At 41.7% G+C, this 13291-nt stretch overlaps 1 protein-coding gene across 5 annotated transcripts in view; it reads left to right on the top strand.

Moving 5' to 3' along the window:
• Window positions 1-13291, top strand: part of LOC137571604 (transient receptor potential cation channel subfamily V member 5-like) — a 101814-nt gene that overhangs the window by 46752 nt on the left and 41771 nt on the right. For 4 of the 5 annotated variants that reach the window (XM_068280960.1, XM_068280961.1, XM_068280964.1 and 1 more), the window contains exons 8-11: window positions 2863-3009; window positions 7264-7470; window positions 8908-8994; window positions 9109-9185. In XM_068280960.1, the coding sequence (XP_068137061.1) occupies window positions 2863-3009; window positions 7264-7470; window positions 8908-8994; window positions 9109-9185 (518 nt within the window). The remainder of the gene's footprint in view (window positions 1-2862; window positions 3010-7263; window positions 7471-8907; window positions 8995-9108; window positions 9186-13291) is intronic. The other variant, XM_068280963.1, reaches the window with a different exon arrangement.

Genomic DNA, 13291 nt, shown 5'->3' with positions numbered 1-13291 from the left:
CAAGTCTGAATACTATTCAAACCCTGAGTTGCCTGCATCGACATTCACGACAATTTACATAAGTAATAAAAAGTCTTCAAAACAAAGACATAATTAGTACTTACGTTTGAAGTGAAGTGCGAAGAATCCCGGACGAGCCCCCAACTGTAAGGACTGGTCACTTTACAGACTCACTGGACCTTCAGGAATGACCTAGAAATAATACTCTGTGATTTCTTTACCAGTACTGGTTTTGAATCTGAGTCAGCCACAATTAAAGACGCACAGACAGGTTGTGACCGATAGACAGATTGAAAATGTATTGCCTTTGATCATTATTTATACAGTCATTTGTACATCCTGCACAGCCGCAGTAAACATAGAAATTCCAGCACATTTACATAATACATGCTTTACATAATACACGAGAGGGCTTCATAATAACTAATTTAAATGAGAGGACTTTCCCAGCATAACATATGACATCTCTGCAGGTGTCAGAGTGGCACAATAAAAGTTTCCTGTAAGTTGAAGACATGGACAAAGATAGAACAGAATTGAAGAAGTGAGAATGCAGTGAAGCATGACAGATACAACCTTCAAGCTCTTAGCTAGTTAGAAACTATATTATACATGGATTCTAAGATGGCTGCAGAAGAGACAAAATGGCTGCTGACAGTGTATATACTTATGCTTAAAATTCCTTACAGTCCCCTCGCGGGGAGCGAGCAGGGAATCGGCGGAAGCAAGATCCGTCCTGTTGGATCTTATCAATTGAGCCACATCAGCGGCTCGATTGATAAGGAGCATCGCGGCCGCATCTACGTGTGTAGATGCGGCTTAAAGTCAAGTCAGTTAACTTATCTGTATGTTTTTTGAGATGTGGGAGGAAACCAGAGTGTCTGGAGGAAACCCACATAAACAGGGGGAGAACATTAATACTCCATGCAGGTATTGCCCTGCCTCACTTTCAAACCAGAGACCCAATGGTGCAAGAAAAGAGTGCTACCCACTATGCCACCAAGGTTCTGACTCCATTCCTCATGGTCTCGAACCGGAGCTCAACGGTGTACAACCCTCTCCCACTGCCCTGCTACAGTTGCAGCAGTACAGTCAGTGGCATAACTGCAATTCATGGGGCCCCCAGCGAAACTTTGATGGGGCCTCCCAATGTTCCCTCCCCTTGGGGCCCATCTCACAAGGGTCATAAAGTAAGGGTGACCATCATGATCTTCACGCCCATAAACAGGGCCGGATTTGTACTCCTTACCGCCCTAGGCCACTGTCACCAGCCGCTCTAATTTAGTATAGGTAACGAGATGACCCCGCCCTTCCCTCCAGTATAGGTAGCCAGATGACCCCTCCCCCCTTCCCTCCAGTATAGGTAGCCAGATGACCCCTCCACCTTTCCCTCCAGCATAGGTAGCGAGATGACTCCCTTAATCCCTCCTTTTCCCACTCCCCCCCCCCCCTTCCTTTCAGTATAGGTAGCAAGCTCACCTTCACACCGAACAGCCATCAGTGTCACTTATTTCTCCGCTCGTCTCCAGTGCAGAAGCTTCCTCTTTCTTTCTGTCTCCAGTGCTGCCTAAGTCCATAGCCGCTGACCACAATGCAAACGTGCACAGAGAGCAAGGTGGCTACTGCACAGGCTTCTAGCAGCAGAGTACCGCGGTCAGGCACTTGCCTGATCTCCCTGCATTGCAGCATTTGCAAGCTTGCAAATGCTGCACCAGTTTAGTCTTCTGCTTTGGTGCTCTTGCTCCTGTGGTGCCTAGGTGGCCTTGGCCTAAATCCGACCCTACCCATAGCAAGTGTAGCCACAAACACACCTGATCTGAAGTATAGTCCCCTGTATCAGAGGGAGGGAAGGTTAGCTTCTGGGCCCCCCTGCTATTGCAAGTGCTGTTCCATTCTAGTTAAGCCTCTGAGTACAATAAATGCAATTTTTGCCTGGAGTTAAAGAGGAACTCCAGTCAAAATAATGTACTATAAAGGTGCTTCATTTTTACAATAATTATGTATAAATGATTTAGTCAGTGTTTGCTCATTGTAAAATCTTTCCTCTCCCTGATTTACATTCTGACATTTATCACATGGTGACATTTTTACTGCTTGCAGGTGATGTCAGTGAGAGGAGATGCTGCTTGCTTTTTTATTTCCCACAATGCAACAAGGCTCCCAAAGTGTGATGTCAGAACCATGGTCCTGACCTCGCATTGTGGGAGGGGCTTCACCACAATATCAGCCATACAGAGCCCCCTGATGATCCATTTGTGAAAAGGAAAAGATTTCTCATGTAAAAGGGGGTATCAGCTACTGATTGGGATGAAGTTCAATTCTTGGTTACGGTTTTTCTTTAAGTTTTAAACAGAAAAAAGAATATGAAAAAGTCTGAAGCTGTCACATAGAGCATGTGCAGTTATATATATATGCTATCACAAAACACCATATATTTAGCACAGCAGGCTGCGTTAGAAATTATACATTTCAATGTTTGCTGAATATTTCCCACTTCCTACCGGTGTGATTTACTATCGGTATATTTTACTAGGCCAGATGTCTGAATACTTAGCTTATCATCTTCCAGCACTACATTCATCAGCCTCAGCACTCTCTACACCCGTGACTGTCACCGCTAATTATCTCAGCCCTGGAAGCCTTTAAAAGAGTTACTATGATACTTCCTCTTATCATTTAATACGACTGTTATATGTTTATTGAGAGAAATCACCTGGCGGTCCTGACTTTTTTTTTTTTAAGCCTTCCGTTATAATTTATCCACAGAATGACTTGGCTGACAAGCTGGTGCATAATTAATGTACACCATGTTGGCAAGGACTGCAGTCAGGACTCTAACCTGTAAATTGTATTTAATCACAGATGTTCAGCTATCTCGTTAAGCGGCAGAAGAAAATATACTGGACAATAGGGACCATCTCTTACAGCATTTATGACTTGGCAAATATTGATACGTGGAGGGATCAGAAATCAGTTCTGCAAATTATAACTTCCAGCCAGAAGCCTCAGGTAAATGCATGACAAGGGTGAGGTATGGGGCTGTTATTACAAAAAAATGTTGAAAGCGTGCAAATTGCTATAGCTGCATTTTTCTGGCACTTTTTAGGTGATTTTCAGAATAATACTAGCAATCGTTCAGGGATTGCAATTTGCAGGCTTTTATGGGGTTTTTTTTTGGTTCTGAACTTCTTGGTAGAAAAATCACTGCACAATCACATTTGTACAGCGTTTGAAAAATTATTTTGCATCGATCCTATATTTTGTATTGAAGCTCAAATTTCTAAAAAAAGCGCTGTAGGACACAAGATTGCAGTTTTGGGAAATCACAATTGCTCTCTGGGAATCGCCTCCATTGACTTGCATTACCCTAGCTCTTTTGGAATTGGCTGGGATTCCAAAGCATGGCTGAAGCAGCTCCTGTGGGTCTCAGTCTTAATGGAAATTCTACTATTGCATTGTAAATATTTTTAATGTTTACCGAACAGGCTCTTGGGTATCAGTCTCTGAGCTTGTCACGTATGGTATTGAAGATAGAATGACTTGTTTGTGTCTTTTTTTCTATGCTACATCCTAAAATATTTAATGAGTGGAATAGTGAATGTTAACAGTGACCACAACCAGGGCCGGATTTACCGTAAAGGCACCGTAGGCAAGTACTTGCCGGCGGCCTCTTGCCTTACCTATGCTGAGTCCCAAGCAGAGTGTAAATAAGAGGTTACTCACCCTGCTCTCAACATTAAACTGATGAGCTCTCCTTTCAGTTGGGGCACCTCTAGCTACCTAATTCTTGGGGGCACCGCTAGCTGCTTTATACTAAGGATAGCTCTGGCTACCTAATACTACGGGGCACCTGTAGCTGCCTATGACAGGCAAGGGAACTAGGGGAACAGTGAAAGCTGGGCCAGCCAGCAGACTTGCGGTGCAGTTTGGCGATTGTTTCTAGGTTCATGGAGGGTGAAGTCTATAGTGTCAAGGGGCATCTGTGCCAATAGGCTCCTGTGATGTCAATCTGGGCCTGACCACAATTAATTAGTACTGTCTCTTAGCTTATTTACGCTGAAACCACAATTGATTTATTATTGCTACACAATCCATAGTCCCACTCTTGCTAATACATACAGTATCTGTACTGCTTTGTGTAAATATCCTCCAAATACTTTCACTTTATTTTCCTTCAATCACTGAAACGCGGAACTTCAATGTAGGATTGGAGCCCCAGGGCACTGTCAAGAATGAAGATACAGTAATCCCTACTATAGTGTATTGCCAGTTATAGGTATGTTTGGGAGGGGTTACTGCCAAGTCTACTGAGAGTCACTTGTCAAAGGAAAAAAAAAACTTCCACTCTTGTTCCTGTGTTTTCCTAGGTTTACAAGGACCAGGCATGATAATATATTATTATTATTATTTTTTATTTATATAGTGCCAACATATTCCGCAGCGCTTTACAAAGCACAATAAGACGACAAGGGGAACATAGATATACTAACAAATTGTAAAACAGAGTTCCAAGCAGCACAAATATTGTGACAAAAACAGTAAACATTAGGAGGAGGACCCTGCCCTTGCGGGCTTACAATCTAGTGGGTAGTGGGGGACACATTAGGTAAGGGGGTGAAAGATGGATGAGGCAGTGACCCTTTGCCTCTGATTACATTGTGTCAAATAAGTAAATAAGGGCTATAGAATGTTATAAGCTTGTCTGAAAAGTTGTGTTTTAAGAGTGCGTTTGAAGATGTCCAGGCTTGGAGCATGACGTACAGGCTGTGGAAGAGAGTTCCAGATAAGAGATGATGCTCGTGTAAAGTATTGGATGCGAGCATGAGAGGAGGTGATCAGCTTAGAGGCCAGGAGAATTTCTTGGGAGGAGCGGAGGTTGCGGGAGGGACAATATCTTGAGATTAGTGATGAGATGTATGGAGGAGACAACTCGTGGAGGGCTTTGTATGTTAGAGTCAGGAGTTTGAACTGGATCCTCTGGGTAATAGGTAACCAGTGGAGAGAACGGCATAGTGGGGCTGCATCGGAAGAGCATGTGGAAAGGTGAATAAGGCGGGCCGCTGAATTTAGAAGGGATTGGAGAGGACCATTATAGCGAATATATGTCTAAGTGCTCTCCAGGCGGTCCTACACTTCACTATTAGATTCATGTTTGTGCATATTCTGCACAAGGAGGACACAAAAATTCATTAGAACTGGCAGCCCACTGAAAATCCATCTATAGAGCATTTTTCAAAGATGTTTGTGTCTGGAACACTGTGCACGATCATCCAATGGTGCCCTGCATTGCATTTCTTCTTAACATACTGCATGCTGCATTTTTGAAGGAAAGTAGAATAAAAATGCACATGCCCTGGAAAAAAAAATAGCTTAGGCGCATCTGAATTTTTGCAAGTGCCTAAGTAATGTACTGTCAATCAGCTGTTATGTGGGGCTCTTTTACACTATATAGCATTGCATCTTACTTTAGAGGACCACTATAGCGAAAAATAATAAAGTTTACAATACATGTGTAGGCATATATTTAAGTTGTACATCTCAGAGTAAAATGCATTATAAATTACTCTTTTTCATGAGTTCCTGTCACTAACAGTAGGTACTAAAGATCTGACAGTTCCCACATGTTTTGGATTAGTCCATCTGCTCATGTGGGATTCTCAGAATTTTCTTTATCCAACTGCAAACATAGTGTGCAATTAAGTAAGGGCTCTGACTGGTATATTTGTATAGACCTCTTCCAGGGTGTGCTTTTGTAAAGAATGAAGGAAATACTGAGAATCCACATGAGGAGATGGACTAGACCAAAACTCGTCAGATTTTTAGTACCTACTGTAAGTGTTTTATAGTACAGTTTACTCTGGGACAAGTGTACAATTCATATGTTTGTATACTCATGTATTTCACATTTTATATTTTTTTGTGATGGTGATCCTTTAAGTCATGAGTTAATCTGGTTTTGCTTTTAAGTTGAAAGCTTATTTACTTTGTCAGCCTTTCCAGAAAACTGAAATGAGAACAGTTACTCCTACCACAAACACTGTAATCTCATTAGTTCAGAGTGCTCAGCATAGACTGTATTTTTGCTTTGTTTTATTTTATTGCCTTATACCTTCAGTAGTTAGAAAGAGAAATGAACATGTGCCCACTGTAAGTAATCACATTCCATTATTCTCCTAGAATAGCTTTTATTGGTCATTTTTCACCTGCTGCATGTTGACTTAAAAGCTCGCTGCTCGCAATTCATTGTAGTGGTGTTTCTCTTCACGGCTAATTGATGTTTTCCTTTCTCAAGTGCCTGCGCTGCATGAGCTGTATAGGATTAAAAGCTCTCCTATAAGCGGATTATCTAGAACAGGACTCATGATGGAGATGTGCATTTTCCATATTTTTATTTACTAGTTCCCAAGACACTATTAAGGGATCCAGCACTGATCAAAGTCACAGTATTAGTGTAAAAGAGCATCTGAAACATTTAGTCTATGGATCATTTACAGGGTTTAGAACATCCGTTTCCCACCACCACCACCACCACTACCCACACAAGTTCAGTAGTCTACATTTTCAGAAATAAATAATATAAATATGACTCTAGCATTACAGTTGTTGGTAAATGGTAATAGTAACAACAAAATCATTTATGCTGACATGGAAACACATGATCCCAATGATTGGCATGACAGATACGTTTAAAGGAGTTATCAGCCAAAAAATGCTGTCGCCCCCCCCCCTCCCCCCACTCTACTTACCAGGGGCTTCCTCCAGCCCCTTGCAACCGACACATCCCACACCGCAGCTCCGTTCTCAACCGCCAGCCCAAGGTCCCCACCGGTGCAGAGGCCAACCTCAAAGTCGTCCTCTACTGCACCAGCGCAGCCATCAATCAATTCCACGTTGTCCGGGGTGTACTGCGCAGGTGATGGGTAGTTGTTCAAATCAGGGTTTAACTAGTGCTTAGTTTCAGGTCAGTGTTAGGTTACTTCCAGCCACTGGCCCAGACCTGCGCAGTACACTCCGGACAACGTGGACTTGATTGACAGCTGCACTCACGCAGGTGCAGTAGAGGATGACCTCGAGGTTGGCCTCTGCACCGTTGGGGACCCCCGGCTGGCGGCTGGGAGCGGAGCTAGAGGAAGCCCCGGGTAAGTAGAGCGGGAGGCAGCATTATTTGGCTGATAACTCCTTTAAACCTAATCAGTATAATTAAGCTATTATATCATTGCTTTTTCATTAGTTTTATATCTAACCTTATATCTAACCTTCTAGGTCCGAAAACTTGTTGATGTAACACCAGTCAAAGAGCTGCTTAGTCAGAAATGGAATTCTTTTGGCTATAAGGGTTTCCTTGTTTGGATGTTTAGCTATGTTATCTACATGGTGACATTCACGACTGTTAGCCTGTACCGTCCACTGAAGCCTCTGGGTGCTGATAAAAGTGACAACATCACCGTAATGATGCCAAAAGCTATTTCTGTATGTTGGTTTCATTGTAAAGTCGAGTTAAGACCTTTTTAATAGTAGTGAACAGTGTTTTCTTATACTGTATGTTCATGTATATATTTAGCAATTAAAATAATTTTTAACCCTGTATAAAATTTTATTATTTTATTTTATGTAGCACCAACATCTTCTGTAGCGCTGTATATGCGTAGTACAAAACAAGTATTGGGGAACATACATACATGCATGAGAAGTTCAAGACACTGTACAGTCATGACATTCAGTAATACAAGTACAAATGCATGCATAGTTAACGTGTGGATTGAGATATCACTAAAATTGGTAAATGTTTATATAGTAAATTACAAAACAAAAAAAAACAAAAAAAACCAAGGTCCCTGCCCTTGTGAGCTTACAATCTAGAGCAGTGATGGCTAACCTTGGCACTCCAGCTGTGACAAAACTACAACTCCCATCATGCCTCTGCCTCCACAAGTTATGCTTAGAGCTGTCAGAGTATTGCAATGCCTCATGGGACTTGTAGTTCCACCACAGCTGGAGTGTCAAAGTTAGCCTTCACTGATCTAGAGGATAGTGGGGTGGAAACAATAGGGAAGGAAACACAAGGGTTAGTGGATGAGCCAGTGAACTTCCAGTGCTACCTATAGCAACTTATAGGCTTGTCTGAAAAGGTGTGTTTTTAGACTACGTTTTAGAGAAGGTTTGAAGGTTTCCAGGCTCAGAGCATGATGGTCAGGCTAGGGGAGAGGAGTACAAAAGACGAGGGACTGCCCATGAGAAGTCCTGAAACATGTAATATTTAATAATATATAATATAATAATATTTTTATTTATCATTTGAACCACATAAGTGGTTCTCCTCCATGCCTTCAGCCACTTCTCAACGACTGCCCAGCCACCATGACCTCACTCCCACCTCATTACATGTATGGTCTATTGGTCTCTCTTTCACTACCTTGAAACAAGTACTGTGAGGCGTATCTCCTTCCCCCAAAGTAACCACTATATACCCCAGGATTATCATGTATCCCTCACCACAATATTGCAGTTTTCTGCCATTGTGCCATCCCCCCAGTTTTGCAATATACTCCCTGTAATCGTATTCTTCAGTACTAAAACATTCCCGTGTAGTGCCCCTTCATCCATTATCCACCTAAGATCATAATGCTGCTCTTTTGATGGTAGTGTTTTTGTCTGTTATGCATGCTGTACAGAAATTGGTGGAATATAAATGAAAATAGTAATAACGTCTGTGTTATTCCTGCGGTATAAGTTGGGGTCACACGTTAACTCGTGGAAAAACAAAGTCACTAGGATTTTATAGAGGGTTAATATTAATACTTTTTTTTATTAGTAAAGATAATATACATTGTATTTTTAATTTAAATAATTTAAAATAGTCATTTTTCTGTATTAATTGTACATTTTGCAATACACTTTACATTTTAGGAATCCTATGAATGTACGGAAGACTATCTGAGGTTGGCGGGGGAGTTAATTACACTGTTTGGAGCCATCTTCATACTTCTCATTGAGGTATATTTGTAAAGTTTAATTGGTTGCCCATGGCAACTAGTAAGCTATAAACCTTAAAAGACTATTTCTAGCACAATACTTTATATTTTTATATTGTTTTCTTCTTCCCTTCAGACACCTCTGCTTATTAAATTAGGCCCAGTAAAGTACATTGGAAATGCATCAACTGGTGGTCCTTTCTCCCTTCTAATGTAAGGTACCATGGCAATAAATCAGCATGATAGTCCTTAATAGTTTAAAGAAAATCAGTTCTTGCTTTTTATGTTTTTATTGAAAACATGGGTGACATGAAGGTATGCAGAGATGCCAACATGCCCATACACCTAACGATTTTCCCACCGATATACGGCCGATTTGATTACAGTGATCGAATCGGCTGTGAAATTGCCACGCACACCACTGACAGAACGATCGATTTCTGTCCGAAATCGATCGTTCCCGTCGATCCGTCCGTGTGGAAGATTTTTCTCGATCGCCGGCGGGTCGGGAGTGCGTCGATAGCGGCGTTCGAATGCCCGACGACCGACGCAATACAGCGGGTATACATTACCTGTTCCGGCCGGCGGGAGTCCCCTTGTCCCCGCTGTCTTCTTTCCGCGCTGGGTTCCGGACCGGCTGCAGCTACACAGAACTTCCTGTCCCGTCAGGAAGTTTAAACAGTAGAGCACCCTCGACTGTTTAAACTTCCCCTGGACAGGAAGTTCAGTAGCTGCAGGAATGGTCTGGAGGCCGGAGTGGAGAAGAAGACAGTGGGGACTCGCGCTGGCCGGAGCAGGTAATGTATTCAGAGGAGGGGAGGGGGGGTGGGTCGGCAGCTCCACAGATTGTGATCAGTTTCAGGCTGAAATCGATTCACAATCTGTTTGCAGTATAGGTGGCCATACGATCCCTCTCTGATCAGATTCATTCAGAGAGGGATCTATCTGTTGGTCGAATCTGATGGCAAATCGACCAGTGTATGACCACCTTAGATAGCATGCAGACTGCCCTGACAGCTCCAAGTCCCAGAGGCCCTCCCATAATTCACTTGCTTCAGGAGCCTTAACTTTATCTTGGTTAACTCTCCCCTTCTAGACTCCTGGGCCTTACTATTGACCCATCACTGTGACTGGAAAACCAACTAATTCACCATGAATGTTAGCAGTTGGAAATGGGTAGGTTTAGGCACAGAAGGTGTGGAGTTAACACGTTGACTGAAATAGTTTGCCTATATTGGCCCGTTCACCCCAAAAGCACTGCCTAGTTTTCCTACTACTCACTAGTCTTTGCATTTAAGGACATGACACTGTGTAGAAAATGTTGTGGCATTCCCATTCATTTGTATTGAATGGGGTGTGCCACTCCATATGCTGCAGCAGCATCATCTATGTGAGCAGGCCTTTAAGCCTTGTACATTTTTGATTAGCCAATGATTGGCCAATTTTATCACTTCCATTTAGTATGAGGGCCAACAGCGTTTTGAATACTATGAAAAGATTGGACAATCAAAATTGGATGTGTATATGCAGCCTTAGAGTGGCGTATCATGCAGACCTATGTAGGCCCCTCTAGAAACGTGTATATCACCTCTTTTTACAGCTAAACCAGTAAAACAGATGCACAAATGCAGATTCACTTTCATTGTGCCAGTATGCCCATATGCACTTGAATCATTGGTGCATGTTGAGGACATGTGCACTAAACTGTGTTTAGTGAAAAAAAACAACCAAAAAAACATGTAAACTGTGTAGTATTTCGGCCCCATTCCCACAAAAAAATAAAAGAATATAAAGGCCATTAACTATTTATCTCCCCTACCCTGCCCCCATATTTATCAAATTAAAAAAAAAAACTTTTACAATTCTGTCACTTTTTTTTAACAACTGAATGCATACATTTTTATGTCAGGGACTTAGCTTTTTCTGTATATGTGCCACAATAATATATTATTATTATTTTATTACAAATTAGGGCTTAGAGTACAATGAAAAAATCAAAAAATATTGTCGCCATACATTGTTCTAGGGACATAATTTAAATGTTGTATTAATCATGACAAATGGACAAATAAAATGTGTGGGTTTAATCTACAGTTGCAATCTTCTTAAAGACATACAGTGCTGTCCCAGATAATACTCAGGATATAACCACAGCTGCCAAGGTAACCAAATTCCACTCTGGCCCAAAGAAATCTCACTAATTCTCAGCGCTTTATCCAGTCCTCAATGATAGAATGATGCTAGCTGCAGCCACCCCGTGCTCAGACAGAACAGGTGGCCACCACCAAAGTAAAAGCCAATACTCTGTTAGCTACTTTGAAATATTAGTCTTTATTACTAAAAACAGCTTAAAGGAACTGTACAGAAGGTACTCACATTAAAGGCCCTTGTGACAGGAGCGACTCGCTCCTGACGATGGCGGAACGCCGAAACCTGTCGAGCTTTGGAGGCTGGGCATTGCCTGATGACATTAATGGATATGCATGTGCACTGGATGTGCTATATGCTGTTTATCTACTGAAGGGTCCCTGTCATAAGGGCCCTCAATGTGAGTACCTTCTGTACAGTTCCTTTAAGCTGTTTTTAGTAATAAAGATTGTAATATTTGAAGGTAGCTAACAGAGTGTTGGCTTTTACTCTGGTGGTGGTCACCTGTTCTGTCTGAGCACAGGGAGACTGCAATTATCATCATTTTATCTACAGTCACACATTTTATTTTAAAACTACAGTATATTGTCTGAAAACTGAGAAATAATGTTTTTTTTCTTTTTATTCCTGTTAAAATGCATAAAAAAAAAAGAAAAAGAAAAAACAGGTTAAATACCCCATCTGCTTGGACTGAATACTGTAATGGTAGTCTAGCCAAATATGTGAAAACCCAGCATGTCTTCTTTGCTCTAAAAGATTATTTACAGCATATTATATATTACCACCATTTTTTTTTTAGTAGAACAGCATTCAACTAGTTAAACATAGGACTTACAAGCTCCCTGCAGGAAAGCTGGACACATCCGAACTGGAGATAACATTATCTTGTGTTTACTCAATTGTATCAAGTGAGGAATGTAAACATTCTCTGGCAATTCAGACACTCCAGAACACATCAATTACTATTGAAAATACTCGGGGAAATATAATATAAATACGTATTCCTAACGGGAAAGGCCCCTTAGCCCACTGAGGGTTAAAAATTAACTTTTATTCAGTTCAATTAAAATATAAATAGCAGCGTAATTCACATATACAAGGACAGTGCTGTACAGTCATGTGTTCATGTATAATGACACACAATGTGTATGTGAGTGAGGGGCAAGCGGGTGTCATGTAAACAAACCTGCTACCCTTTCTCTGTTGCAGGTGTCCGCACAGGCCCAATCTACAGTGGGTTGCAAAAGTATTCGGCCCCCTAGAAGTTTTCAACATTTTGTCATATTACTGCCACAAACATGAATCAATTTTATTGGAATTCCACATGAAAGACCAATACAAAGTGGTGTACACGTGAGAAGTGGAACGAAAATCATACATGATTCCAAACATTTTTTACAAATAAATAACTGCAAAGTATTGTGTGCATAATTATTCGGCCCCCTTTGATCTGAGTGCAGTCAGTTGCCTATAGACATTGCCTGATGAGTGCTAATGACTAAATAGAGTGCACCTGTGTGTAATCTAATGTCAGTACAAATACAGCTGCTCTGTGAGGGCCTCAGAGGTTGTCTAAGAGAATATTGGGAGCAACAACACCGTGAAGTCCAAAGAACACACAAGACAGGTCAGGGATCAAGTTATTGAGAAATTTAAAGCAGGTTTAGGCTACAAAAAGATTTCCAAAGCCTTGAATATCCCACGGAGCATTGTTCAAGCGATCATTCAGAAATGGAAGAAGTATGGCACAACTGTACACCTACCAAGACAAGGCCATCCACCTAAACTCACAGGCCGAACAAGGAGAGTGAAAGAGTGGCAAGAAGAAAGGCATTGTTAACATAAAGCATAAGAAGTCCAGTTTGCAGTTTGCCACAAGCCATGTGGGGGACACAGCAACCATGTGAAAGAAGGTGCTCTGGTCAGATGAGACCAAAATGGAACTTTTTGGCCAAAATGCAAAACGCTATGTGTGGCAGAAAACTAACACTACACATCACTCTGAACACACCATCCCCATTGTCAAATATGGTGGTGGCAGCATCATGCTCGGGTGGTGCATCTCTTCAGCAGGGACAGGGAAGCTGGTTAGAGTTGATGGGAAGATGGATGGAGCCAAATACAGGGCAAACTTGGAAGAAAACCTCTTGGAGACTGCAAAAGACTTGAGA

The sequence above is a fragment of the Hyperolius riggenbachi genome, chromosome 4 (assembly GCF_040937935.1).
Source record: "Hyperolius riggenbachi isolate aHypRig1 chromosome 4, aHypRig1.pri, whole genome shotgun sequence".
Taxonomy (NCBI): domain Eukaryota; kingdom Metazoa; phylum Chordata; class Amphibia; order Anura; family Hyperoliidae; genus Hyperolius; species Hyperolius riggenbachi.
Note: the sequence above shows the minus strand (reverse complement) of the source record. Positions and strands in the feature narration are given on the sequence as shown.